At 38.8% G+C, this 23,326-nt stretch overlaps 1 protein-coding gene across 2 annotated transcripts in view; it reads right to left on the bottom strand.

The window, feature by feature from the left end:
• Positions 1–3,321: 3,321 nt before the first annotated feature.
• The window catches only part of Il13ra1 (interleukin 13 receptor subunit alpha 1), a 58,598-nt gene continuing 38,593 nt past the window's right edge, over positions 3,322–23,326 (bottom strand). The window contains exons 9-11 of one of the 2 annotated variants that reach the window (XM_052171197.1): positions 22,538–22,634; positions 19,028–19,112; positions 3,322–5,798 (exon numbers count right to left, since the gene is read on the bottom strand). In XM_052171197.1, coding sequence (XP_052027157.1) covers positions 5,709–5,798; positions 19,028–19,112; positions 22,538–22,634 — 272 coding nt within the window. In that variant the 3' untranslated portion in view covers positions 3,322–5,708. Of the gene's footprint in view, positions 5,802–19,027; positions 19,113–22,537; positions 22,635–23,326 lie in introns of both variants that reach the window. The other variant, XM_052171196.1, reaches the window with a different exon arrangement.

Raw genomic sequence — 23,326 nt, 5'->3', positions numbered from 1 at the left:
GGAATGCCTTGTCTGGGTTCAGTGGTGGCAGGGGGGCTTGGTGCTGTGGAGGCTTGATGCCCCAGAGAACGGGGATGCTAGAGGGGTGAGGTGGGAGTGTGTGTGTGTAGGAACCCTCTTAGAGACAGAGGGAAGGGGTATGGGGTGGAGGGTTGTGGAGGGGAGACCTGGAAGGGGGATAATAAAATGTAAATAAATAAAATAAAAGTTTAAAAAATCATGTGAAAAAAAGAAATCTAGTATACTAACATCAATAAAGCCTAAAGCACTCCAAGATTTAGTTGCAACACACACACACACACACACACACACACACACACACACACAAATACACACACAATATATAAACACACATACACACATACATATATATGTTAGTCTAAAAACATTTCTGAAAATTCTTTTAATTTTATTACTGTTGGTGTGTGTGCATACACGCATGCGATATGGATATGCATACTAAGGGACATGTGTGGTAGTCAGAGGACAATTTTAGAGAGGCACTTTTCTCTTTCCACACTTGCGTGGGCTCTTGGAACAGAGCTCAGCTCTTCAGATCTGCAAGCACCTTTATTTTACACTCTGAGTTGTCTGTTTCTCCAGGCCAAATAAAAGTGTTTGGTTCCTTATTTTCTTCTCTTTTTTTAAACATTTTGTATTGGCTATATTCTTTTTTTAAGATTTATTTATTATATGTAAGTACACTGTAGGTGTCTTCATTACACTTTTTCTTCTTGCTCCAGCCCTGTTCACTTGCTGTAGCTGTCTTCAGATACCCCAGAAGAGGGCATTGATCTCATTAAGGATGGTTGTGGGCCATCATGTGGTTGCTGGGATTTGAACTCACAACCTTCAGAAGAGCAGTCAGTGCTCTTAATCTCTGAGCCATCTGCCCAGCTCTTTTTTTTTTAATTTTTTAAAAGATTTATTTTTTAAAGATTTATTTATTTATTATATGTAAGTACACTGTAGCTGTCTTCAAACACTCCAGACAGAAGAGGGCATCCAATCTTGTTACGGATGGTTGTGAGCTCACCATGTGAGCCACTGGGATTTGAACTGAGGACCTTCAGAAGAGCAGTTAGTGTTCTTAACCACTGAGCCTTCTCTCCAGCCCTATCTATATTCTTTATTTACATTTCAAATGTTATCTCCTTTCCCAGTTTCCTCCCCTCTATCCCATCCTCCTTCCCCCTACTTCTATGAGTGTGTTCCTCCACCCACATCCCTCCCACCTCCCACCCTTGATTCCCCTACAATGGTGCATCTATGGAGTCCTCAAGGACTAAGGACCTCTCCTCCCATTGATGCCTGACATGGCAATCGTCTGATACATATGCAGCTAGAGCCATGGGTACCCCTTGGTTGATGGCTTAGTCCTTGGGAACTCTAGGGGATCTAGTTGGTTGATATTGTGCTCTTCCTATGAAGTTGCAAACTCCTTCAGCTCCTTAAGTACTTTCTCTAGCTCCTTCATTAGACCCCACACTCAGTCCAATGGTTGGCTGTGAGCATCCACTTCTATATTTGTCAGGCTCTGGCAGGGCTTCTCAGGAGACAGCCATATCAGGCTCCTTTCAGCAAGCATTTCTTGGCATCCATGATAGTAGCACGGTTTGGTGACTGTATATGGGCTGGATCCGTAGGTGGTACAGTCTCTGAATGGCCTTTTCCTATCTCTTCTCTACACTTTATCTACATATTTGCTCCTGTGAGTATTTTGTTCCCCTTCTCAGAAGAACCAGATCATCCAGAAAACTAGACATAGTACTACCTGAGGACCCAGCTATACCACTCCTGGAAATATACCCAGAAGATGCTCCAACATGTAATAAGGGCACATGCTCCACTATGTCTATAGCTGTCTCATTTATAATACCAGAAGCTGGAAAGAACCCAGATGTCCCTCAACAGAGGAATGGATACAGAAACTGTGGTGTATATACACAATGGAGTACTATTCAGCTATTTAAAACAATGAATTCATGAAATTCTTAGGCAAATGGGTGTAACTAGAAAATATCATCCCAAGTGAAGTAACCCAATCACAAAATAACACACATGGTATGTACTCACTGATAAGTAGATATTAGCCCAAATGCTTAAAATACCCAAGATGCAATTCACAGACCACACGAAGCTCAAGAAGAAGGAAGACCAAAGTGTGGGTGATCCTTATTTTCTTCTAAAGGTGTTAATACTTTATTAGTGAGTCTGACACAGTGGTATATGTCAGTAAACCTAGCACTTGGCAAGCTGAGGCAGGGGAGGATTGCCTCTAGGCAAGGCTGGGCTATTTTGCAAGTTTAAGCCACTCTGGGTTACATAGCAAGACCCCATCTTATATGAAAAGAACAACTAAAAAAGAAAAAGAAAAAAAAGCCCAAACAAAGCAAAATGAAACCCAAAGTGTGGTAGTACAATTGATGTAACATGATGTTTCATCTTTCAAAGAGTAGCTCATGGTAATAATGGAATTGAAAACTAATCTGCAAAGCAAACATGCATAAATCATCCTGGCTTCTCTCTCCCAGAGATGGAGTGAACATGTTTGTGGCCAAGGGAATTTTTTCCAGAGATCTCATATATATTTACATCAACTTCAAATTACCTGCCCCTATGTTAAAAAGATAGGACTTACATACCTCTAACCCCAGCACCGTGGAGGCAGATACAGGAGGATCTCTGGAGCTCACTGGACAGACAGTCTTGATCAATTGGCAAGTGCCAGATTCAGTGAAAGACCTTGTCTCAACAATTAATGGGAAGAGCAGTAGAGGAAAACTTCCAACATTGATCTCTGGACTCCATATCAATGTGCATACAAGTACACCTCCCCACCCCCAAGCATGCAAACATACACAAGCATGGACACACACACACACAGACACACACACACACACACACAATATAGCTGTACTTGTGGTATGTATGGAGGTAAGAGAACTAGAGGGAGCTGGTTCTCCCCTTTTACCACTTGATCCTGGCAATCAAACTTAGGTTATCGGGCTTGGTAGCAAGCATCTTTACCTGGCAAGCCATCTTTCTTACTGAACCTCCATTTAAGTTTTGTAATTACAATTAATCATCTCTTCATATGATGCCTGAAAAGAATACCCTAACATTAAACTAATTATATGTACATCCTTTTCAGGAACCTGACACAACCAAGCCACAGAGAAACTTGTAATAAATGATTGTTTTGATAAAACAGCTGCCTTGGAATTATTTTTATAATGTATATTATTTTAACTGTAATTTTCTCTACCATCCACTCTCCCACAACACTTTCCCAAAAATAAGACCAAAAAAGCATTTAGGTGACATACAAAAAGACAATATTTATTTTACTTTCTTATAAGTAGTTCAACAGGAAGCCTTCTAGTTGAAGACATTACGGAAAACATTTAACATTATTTTATGCATCCCTTCAGTGCCCAGATTCAGAAAAAGGTTATCTGAATGAAAGAAAAGGAATGGTCCTCCTGGGTTTACTTATGTAAGTGTGTGTGGGGAAATCCATATACCTAAGTCAAAATAATATATGAACCTACAAAGTTCCAATAAGCAATGTACTGATATCTTTAAGAGTTCCTAAGGCCTGGTGATTACTTTTGTTTGTTAAACAAACAACTATCCTCTTCCCCCGCCCCTGAAATTGTTCTACCAAAAGAGAATTTGAAGCAAAATATGATATCTTTGTTCCCATGCTGCAAGACTGTCAGCATGGATGGTTTCCAGAGCATTTCAAAACATGCTCTTCATCACTATCAAAATAGGCCAGTAGTTAAAAAAAATGGTTCTATGCAAGGCATTTAAGGTGCTTTCCTTCTCAAAACTATGATACCCTGGGTAAGGAGTATTACACTCTTATGCAAGAAAGCCAAGTCTTCTTTCTAGTGAACAGTAGGAGAAACTGCAACACCTAGGATGCCTGTATCCCAGCCGCAATCTGATACCCAAAAGTGCTGGGAGGAAATACTTGTGCATCAGTCATGCCATGCTCGAATTTCTGAAATTCCAGGCACAATGCTCCTCTACTACCACAGAAGCAAGTTTCCCCTTTGTCCCAACCTGTGGAGAGCAGGGTCTCCTATCTTCCCTGCTTAAGAACAAGAAATGCAAGTAGTATCATTTTATTAACACGAACTGGAACATGCCTGAAGAATTTTGATATAAAATTCTTTCCTCCTTGCTAGTGATCTGTGTGTGTGAGAAAGAGAAGGAGGGTACCTATCACTGTTGTAAATTTGCAGAAATGGTAGGAATGGGGATATATATATATATATATGTATATATATATATATATATACATATATATATATATATACATATATATATATATACATATATTGTGGGAATGGAATAGAATCGGAGACCTAATATATGCATACATATACATAGTTGGAGCCCCTTTTGCCTCCCTCTCAATAAAATAGGACCATTTACAGCATAGAAAACAGCCATCCTAAGGCTTATTTTGCAAACAAAGAGAAACAGATATGAATCTCCTTCCCCTTCTCAAGCAAATGGAGCTAAATTCTAAGTAGAAAAAAAACATCATCTCTATTTCAAAAAACACACAGAAACACCAATTGCTCAAAAACCTCAACTAATTGCAGACTCACAGGGAAGTTGCAAAATATGTATTAATTACATATTGTTGTTCAGTCTACTCATTTTTTTTTAACCTGAGATGCAGAGTATCCCCTGCTCCACTAGGTAGTCTAAGGGAAATTCTATCCTCAATTCAAGAGTCAAAAGGCTACAAGAAAGAGGATAGGGGACTAGGTACAGCAGGACGTAAGCATAGAAGATGGGAAGTTCACAAGTCTGGGAAATAGCTATCTGGAGATAAAGAAAGTGCTTTAAAAAAATAAGGAGCCCCAAATATATATAAACCCATGGGTGGGGTCCCATCCCTCATACTTAAGGGTTTTGCACAAGCTAGATACATAGTCAAAACTTGAGTAGCAGAAATGAAAGGAGGGCAAACATCATTACAGACTTATTTGTTCCAACTCAAATGCTATCTCATTCTGCCTCCACTGTCCTAAAAAGACTGGCAATGACATAAATCAGCCTTGGTAGAGAAGCTGTCTGTGGCTTTTCTATACGTGTCATCACCATGGCCCAAGATGACTTCTGGGAATTTCAAAGCAGAGGAAAATGCTATTGAACTGGATGATGATAGTGCATTTTAATAGCCACAAACATTACTCTGTGATTTCCCAAACAATAGGCAGCAGATTGTATCAGTTTTGTTTGCTAGATGTTCTGTGGGAATCTAGTAAGGAATTAATGTACATGCCCCAAGTGAATTTCCTCACAAGAAAAATTTCTTGATATTATCCCACACAAAGAATACAGAGCAAGCAGATATTCCTTTGGAAGCCACCAAAATTCTTGATAAGATGAATTGATGGTCACTGTCCCCTTTTCTTTGTTCTCTAGTTTGGAGATTTGGCAAAGGACATCTGCTTTTAGGATTGAACAAGAACAAGAAGAGCTCTGCTTTTCTTGAAGAGCCCCTTTGGTTTGGATTTTCAATGTGAGAGCCACATCAAGACCTGTGGCTCTTAGGAGCTGCCTGTGTTTTTCAAGAGTAGTTTCGGTTTCTATTTAACAAGTCCCCAGATAACAAACGGAGAATGCAAAAAATCTTCACAGGGTCACATTGAAGGCAAAAAAGAAATCACTTATCCAGATCAAGGAGCCACTTTCTTCAGGTTTTCTATCAGCACTACAGAATCTGTTTCTTCTTTGGATTGTTTCTCATAGATGTCATACTTCTTCCACTGCTGGAAAGAAGGACAAAAACATGCACAGTGACTTTTCTCAACAGTATTCTTTCCTTGCATACTCTTGAGTCACGGCTTATTTTGAAGTTTGCGTGCACAGGAGCCATAAGTGGAATGTTTTCCTGCTTTGGGTTTTTTGATCTAATATTATAAATCTAGTTGGATTAATGAAGAATTAATATTAAAGATGGGGAAAGCATAGGGTTGTTCCATGATGAATAATAGCTGTCTGAAGAAACAGACACATGGAGATATGTCCAAATCTAGAGATGGCCTTTTGGAGATGAACCAAAGGGTGGCCTGCTTTTCAAATGGTTTCATCCCGGCTTTTCTTTCCTCCCACTCAAACCTGACCACTGCTCCAGAAACATACCAGGCTCACAAAAGTTAACTTCTAGTGAACAAGGCACTGAGTATCCCAAAAGTCTTAGTCTTGAAAGCTGTGAAAGGCTTTCTATGAACAGCTTTATTTAACATCATTTGCCAGACCTTATTTGCTAGACATTATGTATAGTGAGCTCATTATACATGAGACAAGCTCCCCCTGAATGGGACTCAAGCACAGCTTTGATGGTAAAAAGCCAACATTCTGGTTCCACATGGCCTTCTTTACTTGTCAATCTGTGGCTAAGAGTGAAACCCAAATTTAGTTCTCTCCTCTGTAAAATAAAGCTGTGGGAAAAACAACAACAACAACAACAACAACAACACCTAGAGGTGGACAAACTATGAGGCACAGGCCAATATGGCTATCTTTTTGAGGAGGTCAAGTTTTATTGAACTATATTTTTTTTATAAAAGTGTCTGTATTGCCAATGGCTTTCTTTCTTCATGGTGTAAGATTTAAATTGTTACAGAGAGTAAATGACTAATACACAAGAACAAGGCTTTGTCACTCCCTGCACAAGATTATGTCTGAGTTCCTTCTCTTCTCCTTTGGTGATTTATAGTCCATTAAGCTTATGGGAAGAAATGGGAGTCAAAGAAACAGACACGTGGATATCCTGTTGAACTTTGTCAGGCTATGGCACTGAGGAAATTAGGAACATCTAGCATTAGTGAATGGAGCTAGAAGCTTAGAGAAGCTGCTAAAAATATTTTTTCCTAAATAAAATATTTAACCCTAACGTCTAACAGAGTTGCTAAAGTTAAAAATATTAACAAGTGCAAGTGCTGGTGGATATGTATAGGAATTGGATCTCTCCCACATTGCTGATGGGAATGTAAAATATTAGTCACTGTGTGAAATAGTCATGAAGTTTGGTATAAAATGTAACATACACTGAGCACATGACCCAAAAGTCCTGCTCCTGTGTATTACCCAGAAGAAATGAAGACACGATTATATTGAGACTTCCACATGAACATGTTTAGCACCTCTACTCTGATAACTAGATATAACCCTGATGTCCTTACACAAGTGAATATTTAAATAATTAAATAAAGTATGTAGTACTTCTTAGCAACAAGGAGAAGTAAACTGATGACATAAGCAACAATATGACTATTTTGCTAATGCATTATTACTAAGTGAAAGAAGACAGATTCAGAAATCCATGTACCTTAGGATTCCATTTATATGACACTATGGAAAAAGAAAAGTTCTGGGGACAGAAAATAGATCAGTGGTTGCAAAAAATAGATCAGCAGTTGCAAGAGTCTTACTATTTCTCAACCTTCCTAATGCTATGAAACTTTAATACAGTTTCTTATGTTATTGTGATTCCAACCATAAAATCATTTTCATTACTACTCCCTAACTGTAATTTTGCTACTGTTATGAATCATAATATCTGTGTTTTCCAATGGTTTTAGGAGAGTCTGTGAAAGGGTTCCTCCATCCCCAAATGGACTGACAGAAACATTCTATATCTCTACTGCAGTGGTGACTACAAAATTACATTTATTCTTCAAATTGAACATTTTAAAGGAATAACAGTTTGTTACCTGTAAGTTGTAGTTCAAAAAGTTCTATATTTTAAACAACGTGAAGGGTGCAGACTTCTAACAAAAACAATCTGAATAACTCTATAACACCTAACAACACTTACTCAATAAATGGCACTATGCCAGCTGGCTAAGCATTTGAAAGCCAAAGTTAAACCCTCTCTCATAGACTACACCAATAAAGTCTTGAAGGATTAAAGCCCCAAACGTAAGACACAAAGTCAACTAAATACCTACAGAACAACTATACCTCCTATGGGATAGACTTTCTGAACATAAAAGATGACTTTTTTTTTTTAAAAAAAAAATTGGGTTTAATGCAGAAAAAGGAAAATAAACTATTTGTATATAATTAAGCACCATAAATACAATGGCTGACAATACAAAGGGTTACTATATAATATATGAGGCTAAAGATATTGTTTAGTTGGTAGAGTGCTTGCCTTGCATGGATCAGACCCTGGGTTTCATCCACCCACCAAGGAAAAGATAAATATTGCAGGGGATAAAAGGACAAAGAATGGTTGGGAGTTGGTAGTGCATGCCTGTAATCCCAGCACTCAGGAGGCAGAGGCAGAGGCAGGCATATTTCTGAATTCAAGTCCAGCCTGGTCTACAGAGTGAGTTCCAGGACAGCCAGGACAAGGAACAAGAATTTTTCAAACTAAACAACCTAATCTGTTTTATAAGATTTCCTCACCTATCAAAACACCCATTGGTTTTTAAAAACATTACATATCAGCACATTGGAAAAACTGTGTCCAAACAAATATTTGAACCTTACTACTCTACTGGTAAAAACTATACATTTTTATGCACTACTTTTAATATATACTTCTTATGAATATGTAAGTGTTTGATTCTCATGTTTTGCATAAGTAATTCTGGATGTTTCATTTAGCAACATATGTTCTAAATTCTCATAAATTGGCAAATTAGAACTATCTCATTTTCTTTACCTCTAAAAACTATTTCATTGCATGAATGCACCATAACTAATTCAAGTGAGACAAGCTCTCTGGATAATAATTTGTCACATCAAATCTACAAATTTACAAACTATTTGGGGAATAGTTCAGATATAGCATGTTCAAGCTTCCATCCTCAGGGAGAGAGAGAGAGAGAGAGAGAGAGAGAGAGAGAGAGAGAGAGAGAGAGAGAGAGAGAGAGAGAGAGAGAGAGAACACGAGATCCAAAAAATCTGGTTTTACATAAAAGGCTATACAAACACAAGTGGCAACTGGCAGGATTTAACTTATAGTTTGTATTTTGCAGAGATATGATGGCAAGAAGGTAGTTGTGGCAACATGGTATGGTATTTGCCTCTCTCCAAACACAATCACTGAAAAAATAAAAGGTAGAAAAGCAAAAATGGATGGATATATGAATGGATGGATAGACAGACAGATAGACAAAATTTGCTAACAGATTTTACAGCTAAACTGGATAAAAACTGATTCCCCATGAATCCAAATAAGGGTTGATGGGGACAAACAAATGATAGTTATGTGTCAAAAATGATAAACAGCTGTGGAAGAATATACAGAAAGAATGGCATCCAAAAGATCTGAGAAGTCAGTGGGAATTGAAACAGCAGTGAGCTAATTTCTGAACATATTCCAAAAATGGAAAGGGTCTGCTAACTAAAAAAAAAAAAAGCCATGGTCCAGACATGAGCTGTCAAAACTGAATGTCCTCAGCTCCTTTGCAGGATGGAGCTGCGCTCTGAGAAGAGACTAGTGAGAACATACTCTGATTGGCAGGGCAAGGGAAAGAAATGGATAAAAATCCAAATAAATGTAGCTATGGAGAGGAGGGAATGAGGGATGAAGGAAGAAGGTATAAAAAGAAAAAAAGGCAGTGGCACATGCCTGGAAACCCAGCACCTGGGAAGCAGAGGTAGAAGGATCATTGTAAGCTGAAGGGAAACCAGGGTGATACAGTGAGACCCCGTCCTGATACTGACTCCACCACCAAAGAGAAGTAAAGGGAGGGAAGAGGCCAGACTTCTGGAAGTCATTCATATTACAATTTTGAAAAAGCAATAGAAAGGGAGGGTATATAATCATGAAATCAGTAAACCTAAGGACACAAAAGAAGCCTCTTAATGAAAGCTTAGGAAACTAATTTCAAATTAAAATAACAACAGAACAATATGCTCAGAGAATGACAAGTTGCCAAAAATATACCCAAGAAAAGTAAACCCTAACATGTCAAAATTATATGAATAAAAATTTACATGGAATGAGGAGTTAAAAATCCCACGAAGGAATGTATACAAATACAAAACAAGAGGGATTCAGAAATGAGACGAGAAAACTCGGGAAAGAATTAGAGGCAAGGGGAAATAATTGTATTTCACAAATGAAGACTAAGCTGGAGGGAACATGGGTGAGCAAACACAACAAGTCATTAGATAATATGTTCAGAGAAGTAGAAGGTGAAATGGAGGAGGATTTCTACAATTATCCAGGAGGGCATGACAGATACAAAAGAGAGAAAGGCTAGAAAGGCAAAAGAAAAAACAGTACACGCTGCTAGAGATCGCATACACAAAATGCTTGAGAGTAAAGTGTTTTCACTTTGGAAATTTCTTTCCAAAGTGAATATACACACACAAATGAAGATGTTGTTGGGACCCAAGTCTAACCCATACTTGTTTCATGTTTCACACATATTAAGTCCTAAGTGAAGATAATATTATATAGCCTATTAAAATTTTATGCATAAAACCAAGTTCTGGAGGTTCAATCTCCCATTTCTGCCTTCATACTGGTCCTGAAAATATTTCAGATATTCCAACACTCTAGATTTTAGATTTTTAGATTAGAGGTCTTCAACCTATACCTGAAAAAGAGAATCAACTCAGAATGACCAACACAAAGAATGGTTCTGATAAGATTACTGGATTTTCTGAGAAAAAAAAATGTATTTGGAAAATCCAGGGGGAAACTCAAATATTTTAATACAGAAATATTGTCACATGTTTTAAAAAACATTTTATACCAGAGGAAAAATGTATGAACACATTTAAGATAGTCAAGGCAGGATCTCCCCCCACCACTCTCTTTCCCTCTCCCTCTCCCCCCCCCCCTGTGTATGTGTGTGTGTGTGTGTGTGTGTGTGTGTGTGTGTGTGTTTGGGGGGTTGCTTTTTAAACATTTCTTACGCTATCACAATCGCTGTGAGTTCATATGAGCAACAGCCCTGCTGTATCTCAAACAGCTTCCTTTTGATCACCCATCATCTCTGGCTCTTACAATCTCTCTCCCCTGTCCTCTGCAATGATTCCTGAGCCTTGGTTACCCAGAGCCACAAGAATAAACATTCGTACGTTTTCTCTCATCTGTGATGTTAGCTTTGAATCTTCAGATATGTTTGGTTTATTTGGAATACCAATAAAGGTCAGGAAATTAATAAAATCCCACAGGAAAGGATGGGAAAGGGAAAGGAGACAAAATGCATTGGTATAAATGGTTTAAAGTTAACAACGGAACAGGAAGGGTTAAAGTCGATAGGAGATGGGAGAAGAGGCTAGAGGAAGGAATCCATGGAGGGGAAATTAACACCAAAGACATTTAGAGGAGTGCTATAGAAGCTTCCCTCTCATGTTCCAATGAATATTCTCAATGGGGTGGTACAGACATAGCCCTGGTTAAATCAAATGGGTCACAAAACAAACCCAAAACTCAAGAATCCAGGAAAGGGAATGGTAGGGAAAGGAGGGATTAGAGTTGACGGAGATGAGAAGGAATAAGAGAGGATGTGTATGTGTGGGTCAGCTGTAATACAGAATACATGAGCTAACCATCACAAATTATGTTCGTGTTCCCTCCTTCCCTCCCCCCCGCCCCCTTATGAGCACCATAGCATTTTTCTAGGCACTGCATGAAATATGCCCACATAAGAGAGAAAGAAGTAACACAGGCTCTCACCTACGATCCAATTTTATGAATTTTACGCCAGCCCAGTTTTAAAATCCATAAAATTACCAATCTACAATTCAATCTTTAATCTGTCATTTAAGATAAAAGAAATGGTTCATCAACAACAAAATAGTGGCCAGAGAGTAAAGCATCAGAGGTTTTTAGATTGTAAACCAATACATTCAAGAGTATTAGAGAATATCCAGTCTTAGTTTAACATTATTTTCAAGTTTGATTATAGTATTTCTCAGAGTCTACTTACTTACTAAGTACAGTAAGGTTTGTATAGCTCAGCACCATGTAAAAAGCAGCAGTCTTTTGGACACAGAAGAACCTATTTCATACCCCAGTTCTCTTCTGAGCAACATTGAAAAAACAAAAGGCTGAACACGACAAACTGGAGATCCCCACATCTAAGAGAACTGTTGAATGTGGAATGAAAGAGACTAATTTGAAACTATTTGTTGTGGCTATTAACCCAACTCCTCTTTTAGAGACCAATAAAGGGAAAAGAATTAAGCATGCATTCTGCCCTTTTAGCAGAAATTAAATTTCAGAACAGTCAAAGGGCCCAGATGACAACCAAAAAGTAATGCTTCACAGGAAACTGCACTTTAAGGACACCTAAAACCAAGGAAAGCAATGGGATCGCTGGAGTCAAAGCTGAAAGTTTGACAGGGTGCCAGCACAAAACCCAACAAAGTATCACCAAGTGCCACAGGTGGCAGCGGGGTTCAGGGGAGAATGCAGGTAATAGGAGACAATCAATATGCTGGCATCATCTTAAAAACAGTGCTCCAATTAGTCCGCTAACGCTGGGATAATTGGATGGCATCTACCTCTAGACAACTGAGACACCTGAAAAAAATCTGAGCAGGGCCTGAGCCTTAACTGATATTATAAACTCATAACCTTTAAAGCACGGTGATGGGTGATGCTCTCACAGCTACAGAGGAAAGCATCCTTTGGTTGACTGGTTGGTTTTTGTTTTCAAAGATATATACTGAAGTAAAAAAAATTTAAATATTTAGAAGTTTAAAAGCTAGTTTTGGACTGAGCATGTAAAAGTGGCACAGCACAGTTGCCTGCCCCCCAGAAAAAAATGTGGAAATAAGAGTGTGCTTTTCTTTCTTAATGGATGCAAGGAACAGAGCTATAGAAGGGTAGCAATTCCTTCTGCAATCCCCTCCCCCACCCTGAATGTGGCCAGCAGCCCAATCAGTCACATGGAAAAGGCAAACAGCAAAGCAACAGGAAGGCTCGCTGTTGGCCAAACTGTTACTACAGAGATGAACACAACAGCATGAAAACATTAGAAACCTTAAGGAAAACTGCCCTGAGCATTGATTTCTTCTTCTTTTTTTTTTTTGTTTTTGTTTTTGTTTTTCTTTTCTTTTCTTTTCTTTTTTTGAGACAGGGTTTCTCTGTATAGCCCTGGCTGTCCTGGAACTCACTCTGTAGACCAGGCTGTCCTTGAACTCAGAAATCCACCAGCCTCTGCCTCCCAAGTGCTGGGATTACAGGCGTGTGCCACCACTGCCTGGCTAGCATTGATTTCTTCTCATATCTAAAGACATTTTTAAAGCAATGTCATTGGTATGGAAGTAATGGGTATTTAAAAATCATGACTTCTTTCTCTGGATTAAAAGTTGAGATCTTTGGGCTCCTTGTCTCTAGTCCAGGTTTTATAGCGACTTCTCTACCTTTAGAGACTTCTTGGTGGTTCCCAAAGTCCCCATCTCTAAAGATGATGTTAGGAGAAAAAATCTAGGATTTTGCAAATTTGTAATTCGACATGTATCTCATCAGACAGCATCTAAGGGCATGCATATTCTGTGACTAAATGATTCTAGAAGGAAAAAGCTGCCTTTTTATAGCATGTACATCATTTGCGAGGACTACTTCTGTGGAAAGGAAGCAGATTATGGAGTTTGTAAAATGGGCTCAGGGGGTGGTGGCTCTTGTTTATTGCTCAAACCCAGAAACCTGACTTCAATGCCCAGGACCCACATAATGCTGAATTGAGAGAACTGACTTCCCAAAGCTGTCTGACTACACAGCATCCCCCAACACAGAGAATGTGCTTTTTTTTTTTTTTTTTTTTTTTTTTTTTTACAAAAGCAGATTACTCATTTGCTTAAAAGCAGACAGAAAATTGTTCCCTTACCCTTTCCCATGTGTGACATTATTTTATTATACTTTTAGTTTGAATGAACTGATTTTGTTTAATGATCTAAAGCCACTATGGACAAAAATATCTCATGCTTTCAATGGTCCATCTTTTCAGTATACCCAGCTCACGAAATTATAGAATTATCTGACTCATTGGGACAAAAAAACAACATATTATCCGCTAGATAGCAAATTGAAAAATCTCCTGCAATTTTCCTGTCTCTGAGAAATATAATTGATCTGATTTTGTCATCTTTGTTGCCATCATTCACTCTACCACTCAGAACTGGAAACTTACAGTTATTTTCTTTTCTCCCCACCTTTCATCACCCATGCAGAGTCACCAAGTCAAGGTGCGTTCCTTTAATAATGGATCTTATTAGCAGTTTTCTCTGCTGCCCGTACATCTAAGTCTCTATTATCTCCTAGACCTGGAGGACTAAAATAGCCTTCCTCCTCGCTAATGATTTCTACGTGGTTTCTTTCATTGTAAAGGTAATAATGCTGATTATAGGCAATTTGGAAATTTCAGAGATAGACAGAGAGGATCAGCTACCCATAATCCCTCTGACCCAGTTCTTTCTACTCATTGTTCTATATGTATATAATACAGTTTCCTCAAACTTGGGATTGTGATTTGCTACATATTTATAATGTTTTGTACTTGTAAAAGTGTTTTTTTTTTTTGATGAGATACTGTTCTTTGAAACTAATTTTAAAAAATCAATTTGAGATGTTATTACCTATCCAAGTGCTATGGATAGAAAGTCTGACTGCAGCTGTCTTATTTTATAAGTAAATTGTCCTTCCAGATGAAAGCTGTTACGTTTTCACTATCCTTAGACATGATACATACCCCTTTTCACACTTTACATCTCTTATCAAACTTTTCTGACACTTAGGCAGCCATTTATGAGATTCAAATATTTCATCTGCTTGTGGGAAATTCTGTTATTTCATTAATTTTGGTTCTCATCTGTGATTTTAATAAGTCATTATTTATATGTTGATTTCACTTGATATATCTACCAATTTTCATACTATTTTGCTCATAGCATATTTTTGTTCTGGAAAATAAAATCAATTCTTAATTGATGGTAGCTCATTGGTTGCTAGATTTTCATGTGAGAACTAACCGGTGCATTGAATCATTCTTGCACCATGATTCGGTTACTCCTAGATCATGTACCTCCAATAGCATAATTTACATAAGCAAAGGTGCTTATTATACTTTACCCAATTGTTGTCAAGAAAGAAAATACAGATTAAATACCCCTGATCCAAGACAATCCAAATTCTGAAATGTGCCAAAATCTGACATTTCAAAAGTTCTGGATTTTGGTGGGTACAGTGTTAAATACCACTTGGGAGTCAGGGCAGCTAGATCTCTGTGACTTCAAGGCCAGCCTGATCTATCTAGTAAGTTCCAGGCTTGTCAGGGCTACATAGTGAGACCCTGTCTTTAAAATAAAGAAGTTTTGAAGTTTGGATTTCTGATTTTCAGATCCAGTCTGATCAGTCTATGTATTATTCCAAAATCTAAAAACAAACAAACAAACAAACAAACAAACAAAAACACAAAAAACCCAAACAACCAAAAAACTGTTCTCAAGCATTTCAGAGGAGGAACACTCAATCTGTATATAGGGCCACCAGTATATCATGACAAGTATCCTTTTCTTATTTACTTGTTAAGAACTAGGTATTATTTCTTTTTACAATTGCATTAGGCTGGGAGTTTATACCTTGTCCTATTTACTTTTCAAATATTGTAAAGAGGAACCATGACAAAACACCTAATAGAAGGACAAGTTTAAAGGAACCTTACAGTTCCAAATGGTTAGTCATTGGCCATCATGTTGGGGAGCACAGTATCAGACAGGGAGGCAGGCATGACGGTGCAGCAATATCTGAGAGCTCATATCTTATCCACAAGCATGGGGCAGAGTTAACTGGTCCTGGAGTGGGCTTAGGAAACCTCAGTGACAAATCTTTTCCAACAAGGCCACACCTCATAATCCTTCCCAAACAGTTCCACCATCTGAGGACTGAGTATTCAAACATATAAGCCTATGGGACCATTTTCATTCCAATCACCACATAACTTATCAATGCTTTGGTTGGTATATGATGTGAATTTGGTGCTTCCCCACAGACACTGGACATTTGGACTGTGGTATTTTAGCTAGTCTCCATCCCACTGAGAAGAAAAGCAAACTCAGATATTGACCATGGCCTGGCATTGAGGCCAATGTGTTTCAGCATAGCAGTACTAGAAATGAAAGAGTGGGGGTGAATAGGAGAGTGCATGGAATAGTGCCCTGCTACTATTCCAAATGGAAAGATTTTAAGTAAGTAACTCTGGCCAAACAGAAATATCTACTGTTGCAAACCAGGCTAGTTTGATGCCATGCATGCACCCCCACTCTCTAATCCATCCCTGTAGCAGGAGAATGTTATTACTCATATCTGATACCTTCTCTCTGCATGCTATTCATAATATGATCCCAAATCTTCTTGTAACTCCTCTATCATAACCATCTACTGTAGAAGACAGTGAGGAACTTGAGGGCAAGCATTCTATCATACAGGAAGTAATGAAGCACAGGAACAAAGGCAAGGGAGTTCTAGAATCTCAACCCTCAACTAGCTGTGTGACTGAGGCCAAGTTTCTAGGCCTTACTGAGTCTCTAGTTCCTCATCTGGAAGATGATACTAGCAGCACTCTTAATTGTTTTCTCGCTGCTGTGACAAAATACTTGGGACAAAAGCAACTTAAAGCAGAAAGGGTTTATTTTAGCACAGAGCTTATGGTACAATCCATCATAGCTGAGAAAAGGCAACAGGAGCTTGAGGCAGATGATCATCTCACATCCACAAACAAACAAACAAAGAAACAAACAAACAAATGAAAACAGAGATGAATGCCTACTAATGTTCACCTTGTTTTTTGTACCCTATATAGTCCAGGATCCACTGCCCAGGAAATGGTCTCAACCACAACCAAAATGGGCCTTTTTGTATCAATTAATATAACTGAGATAACCCCCTGCAAGCACACCCACAGGCCTGTCTTCCAGGTGATTCTAGATTCCATCAGGCCAACAGCACTAACCACCACAAGCACCTATACTATAGGGTTGTTATGAGACCTCAGTAAGGTACATGAGCAAAGCATTCACTGCCCTTCCTGATATACACTAGATGGTCAATAACTGCTTCCAGCATCTCTTAGAGTAGCTGTTGAAATAAAGAACACTATGGTACATAGGTAGTTTTATTAAGACACAAATCACCTATAGCCTCTTGTTAAATATGCAGATTTATAAGTTTCACTCCCTGACTTGACAGCGTTTCTGGAGACAGTGCCCAGGAACCTGTACTTTTTGCAAGAATTCCAGTTGACTATGGCTCAACTAGAGTTGAAGGACCACTAGTTGCCACGCTAAGTTTACCTACATTATACAGTCTTTCTTATAGGATGCTTGACCTACCTTCCCAGTAGCACCCTGGCCTGGGCATTACCACTCTCTACAAAAGTGATCTGGCTTTAAATTAAAGTACCCTATAAGAACCATTTTCTGATAGTCTGGCAGTCTCTCCATTTCCTATCTCTAGCTGAATAGCATCACTGCCAAATATGAGTCACTCATTAGTATGAGAGTCAACAATAAATGCATATTATTGCCAAAAGTACTACTCATTGGTAACATGCATGAAGCATGTCTAAAGTGTGAGGCATGCTAACTAGTTTTAAATGTTATTATGCTCTGTATTTTAATCCACAAGACAACAGCATGAGACAGGTGCTACTCCTCCTACCATTTTATAAATGGGAAAACCAAGTTACAGAAAGGCTAAGCAAGTGATCTAAGGTCAAAAAGGCAGTGAATAACACAGTAGATATCTGAATCCAGACATTGTGACTCCAGAACACAGGCTATTATCTAGTACACTACAGCACTTCTCTAAATGAAGTGACCTATGCCTGTTATTACTAACTTCAGCTATCTACAGTGCTATTAATATTTATTTCATACATGTTCTTCATTATCTCATTAGAGTGAATGCATTTATCACAGAAACCTCAAGCTATTATGCTCCTATGCCTTAAGACTTTAGGATCTAGAATGAGAGTATGCAGGAAACCAACAGTTGGAGTGGGTATGTTCTCTCTGTATGTGCTTAGAGTCCAGCTTTCTAATGCAATTGTATGAACACAGTGCATCTTAGCTGTTAATCCCATCTATATTTACCTCTTCTAATTTTAAAAGTTGAAGGCTTATCTCTTAGGTTAGTTTCCCGGAGGAGGCTCTTCCTCCTGTGTGTTTAGATAAAATATCTCATTCCTCAGAAAGATGATAGAGTCCATTGACCTGAGACAGACAGGGTGTTCTGAGAATTTCTTAGTTGGTATGTTTGGCCAGACATCCAACATTTTAAAATCAACTCTTTCATCTTTTAAATCAAGTGTAGCCTAAAATAACTAATTTGGCCTGAGGAGGTGACTCATTAGATTTGACCATTTTTCTGTGTAAACATGAGGATCTTGGTTGGAAATATCAGCATCCATTTAAAAAACTGTGCATGACTGCTGGTGCATGTAACCCCAGTGCTGGGGAGGGCAGGGACATAGGGATCACTTGTTACCTACCAGCCCCACTGCAGGTTCAGTGAGGACCCTTATTGCAAAGGAATAAGGAAGAGAGTATCCCCTCAACACTCTCCTCTGGCTTCAACATGTATAATTTCTCCACAACATATAATATACACACAATATCCTATTTGAAGAATTCTGATTCATGCTGCAATATGATAAACCTTGAAGACAGTATGCTAAATCAAAGAAGCCAAACTCAAAAAGCAAATGTTGTGTAATTCCATATGTATGATATAACCTAGAGTAGACAAACACACAGAACACAGTACAGAGTAGTGGCTGCCAGGGTGACAGGATGGGAGAACAGGACGTTTGTGTTTGCTGAGGTACAATTTCTAATAAGGATGATAAGTTCTAAAAAGAGATACTGATAGTGGCTGTAAAACATGGGAAATGCATCGAAGGCTACTGAACTATCTATTTAAAATGATTGAAATAGTAAATTTCTTGTTATGTGTATTTTACCATCAGTTTTCAAAATTTCATACCCTATTTCAATCCCCCTTGAAGGCAGTGCTTACCAGGGTATCGTCATTCTGGTCTCCAAACATTTCTTTAAAAATCTTGCCAGGATCGGGAATTGGAGGAAATATAATGATCTTAAGCCTTTAAAAAAAAACACAGAGATACTTTTTAGATCTAACCTTCTGGTGCATTGAAGTCTCTCACATACAGTTATATTTAAAATAGGCATGCAAAAGTCACAGTATTCACTGCGAGGGGAGGTACACAACTTTGATCCCAGCACTCAACAAGGCAGGCAGATTCTGGTGAGTTTGGGGCTAGCTGGTCTACAGAGCAAGTTACAGGACTGCCAGAACTGTTACACAGAGAAACCCTGCCTTAGAAAAAAAAATATGTCACAATACTCAAGTCTCTTTTAGTAAGTTACCTTTCATAATGAAGGAATCATAAAAATGTCTTTAAATGGCATGGGAAATCAGTGTCATAAGAGCACCAAGTCTGGATGGAAATGAAACACCAACTTAAACAAATTACTTGTAGCACTTAAAAACTAATGGAGGCCAGGCATGGTGATAAACATCTTTAATCCCAGCAATCAGGGGGCAGAGGTAGGTGGATCGCTGTAAATTCACTGCTTGTCAGGCCTTGTAGTGAGCTCCAGACCAGTCATGGCTACATAATGAGACTCTGTCTCTAAAATAAAATGAAATGAAATAAAATAAAATAATGGTGATAATCTTAGCAGACAAGAAGTTTGCTTTTTTATAATTTAGAGAATAAAAAAAAATATGTAGCAGAGTCTAGAGGCATAGACTAATCTTGACGACTTAGGAGCTTGAGGCAGGAGGGTTGCAAGTTCAAAGCCTAAATAACTTAGATCTTGTCTTATAAAGCAGGAAATAGCTCAGGGACATGGCTTTGTGGTGATGGTGTTTGCCTATAACATGCACAAAGGCTTAGGTTCAATGCTCAGCACTGCCAAAAACAAAATCTCGAGGTTTTTTGTTGTTGTTTTTTGGTGGCGGCAGGGGGGTGGGTTGATTTCTTTGTTTTGTGTTTAAACAGCATCTCATGTGGCTCGAAATGTCCACAAACTTGATATATGCAGCTAAGGCTGACCTTGAACTATTTTGCCTCTACCTGCCAAGTGCTAGGCTTACAGGCAAGCACTACTTCACAGAGCCAGAATCTGTTAATAACTTTTTCCTTACTTAACTTCTCTCCCATGTTTTCTTCAATCCTGGCGATGCACATGGCAGACAATGAGGTGCTGCCTAGCTGTCTCCTCAGCCCTTTCCTCTCCAGCTCTCAAGCTCTGCTGTGGGCTTGTCTCTCCTCTCACGGCGTGTCTCCAGGTGTACCCCACTCTTCATTCCTACTGTATTTCCACCTAAGTGTTTGCCTTAGTCACTTTAATGCCCAAAGACATGACTGTACATGTTATCTCTCCCGTAGAGATCTTCCTTAAATTCCAGTACATACAGTTGTCTACTGTATACATCTATTTAGATACGTACTAGGTATCTCTTAGAATGGGTTAACAACTGAACTCCTCCCCTTTCTCTCAAAGGCAATTCCTTTCATCTCAGGAAATGTTACTGACTCTCAGCTGTTCAAGACCCAAACACTGGGATCGTCTATTTCCATCATACTTCCATCAGCAAGTTTTGTTAATTTGAGCTTTCAAAATATATTCCACATTTATCTAACCATTTCTTCCTTTGTCCATGGCTAACCTTGTAGTACATATTGCTTCAATGGGTCTAGTATTGAATGCCTTTAATCCCAGCACTTAGGAGGTAGAGGCAAATGGATCTCTGTGAGCTCAAGGCCAGGCTGATCTACATAAAGCATCCCAGGCCACCCAAGGCAACATAGCAAGACCCTGTCTCAAAACAGTACAACCAAAATACAAACAGACTGCTTTCATCCTTCCTGCCAGACATTGATGCCCTCTAACTAGCACACTTGCTTCTATTCTTGTGCAAACCAAGTCTTTAAAAGTGACATGATCCTATACATAACGGTATACTACACCACACAAATCTTCTGCTTTATGTGACCATTCCAAGGTCTCCTATCAAGCCTAGAATAAAAACCTCAGTTCCTTGTCATGTGCTACCCAGTCCTATCTGCCAGCTTCTCCAGCCTCTACTCTGGCTACTCTCCTTTACCCTGTCTCTTCCAGCTACACATGATAAGCTCACATCAGCACCCAGGCCTTTGTGCTTCCTTTTTCCTTGGTCTGGACAAATATCTGAATGGCCTGTGCCTTTAGTTTGTCAATCTCTCTTCAAATGATCATGTTCTTGGAAAGGACTTCCCTGGCCTGTGAAATGAGTCTTCTATCACTGCCCACCTCTACTTCCTGCCAACCTGACTGCCAGCTATGTATGTGTTCTATCCCTTCTAAACATACAGATGGGGATCGTGTTCCATTCACTGTCATAAGACTGGTACTTTGAACAGTCGCAAGCATATAAATAGATATATAACAGATAATGTTGAAATAAAGCTAAAACATTGGTTCTGGGTCCAGATCAATTGTTTCTTTCCGATCTTTAGTGTTTACTACGGCAAGAACAATAACCATCTCTATAGTGGTAAAGAGAAGTAAAACATCCTCTCTCTTTTTTGGCACCCAGCCTCACAGAGCTGAGGCAGGCCTTTAGCTGAGCATAGTTAAACGCTTGCTTCTCCTTGACCCCACCTCCCAATTGTTCAGATTACAGGTGTGCACCACCCTGCTCTTCAATAAAAGCACTCTTAAGAATAAGTAGTATGCATTAGTGATAATCTAGCAGAATTCTCATTCCTGTGGCAGAGACTAGCAGCCTGTTATGCATTACCACTAAAGTCATTTCAACAGCAATAGATTTCATTTCTTATTTTCTTTTTCTTTGTTGGTGCTGGACATTGAGCCAGAGATTCAAATATGCTATATATCCTACCGCTGAGTTTCACTCCCAGACACAACTTCTTTTTGTTTTTTAAAATGTGTTTGAAGTTTGAGGGACAGGGCACACATGTGGGTGAACATGCCATTGTGTACATAAGAGAGGTCAGATGACAAGGTTGTGGAAATGGTTATTTCCTAAAACATTTACATGGGTTCCAGGGATGAAACTTACATCACCAAGATTATTTTGTAAGTGCCTTTACCCAATGGGATGGGATGTCTTGCTAAGTGCCTAAAGCCCTATTTCTAAAAGCTCACTTCAAGAGTTACCAACTAACTGCTGATAAGCAAGGTGCTGATAAACGAGATACTGGAAAGAGTCAATGAACAAAACACAAGGTCTATTCTTAGAAATGTTAAACAAGGAGCCATGTCCACGCAGTGCAGTGGGAAACTCATTTGATGCTTCCTTTACTGCAAAAGGAGCACACCGATGCTTTTCCTGTCAATTTCAGCAAAAGTCACATATGATGATAATTGTGCAAAAAAAAAAAATTGAGGCAACCACACAATACGAATGAAGAGTAGCAGGCATGAAGCATGACAGGCATAGCACCGATGAAAGCATAGCAGGAACTGTGACATCTGACTGGGCGGAGTGGCTTACCTTTTCAGGTAAAAAAGGAGGATTACGATTGCCACTGCAACAAAGACTGGAATGATGAGTAACATGGTGGTGTAGAAGGTGGAGTTTTGCTCCTTTCCTATAGAATAGGAAGCAAGCATGGAGACGTGAGAATTAAAACCACTTTTGTGCACGTGATGAATCAGGCAACAGTTCTACTTACTAGTGAGATCACAGATAATTCTTTCCTATGCCTCAAACCATTTTCCACCAAACTCTTACTTTATCCTATAATAGTTTGAAAAATTCTCCTGCTCTGGCGCCTGAGCTTTCTAGATGAGTGAACACCTTAAGGATTGTTTGCAACCAGGATATCTTAATTTGTTTTTGACTGTATTAAAGATTTTATGTCTATTCACAGTGGCTGTCCTTTCTTACTCTTTACCTAAAGATGTATTATAGTACTCTCTTACTGCCCACTATTGCTTAAGTAAATCCTGACAAGGTCCTCTGACATGCTTATCTCTGAGGTATTCTATCTGTTATATAATATTATCTCAGCTAGATTCAGGAGATAAGGCTCTGGCAAGCTTAAAATATAGACCTGTCTAATTACAAATTTCAGCTTTCTACAGATAATATATGGGAAGTTATTTCTCCATTTCTACATTCACATTTCCCACAAGGGCATGAGTATCCCAAAAGCATCATCAGGGAATAATGTCCTTGTTTTATGGAGCTTCTAAAATGACCACAAATGACTCCTGCCACCTAATGATCACACTCTTATATAATTCCCCTCTTGACATGCGCTCTACTAATTGACTCAGT

The sequence above is a fragment of the Apodemus sylvaticus genome, chromosome X, assembly GCF_947179515.1.
Source record: "Apodemus sylvaticus chromosome X, mApoSyl1.1, whole genome shotgun sequence".
NCBI lineage: Eukaryota > Metazoa > Chordata > Mammalia > Rodentia > Muridae > Apodemus > Apodemus sylvaticus.
Note: the sequence above shows the minus strand (reverse complement) of the source record. Positions and strands in the feature narration are given on the sequence as shown.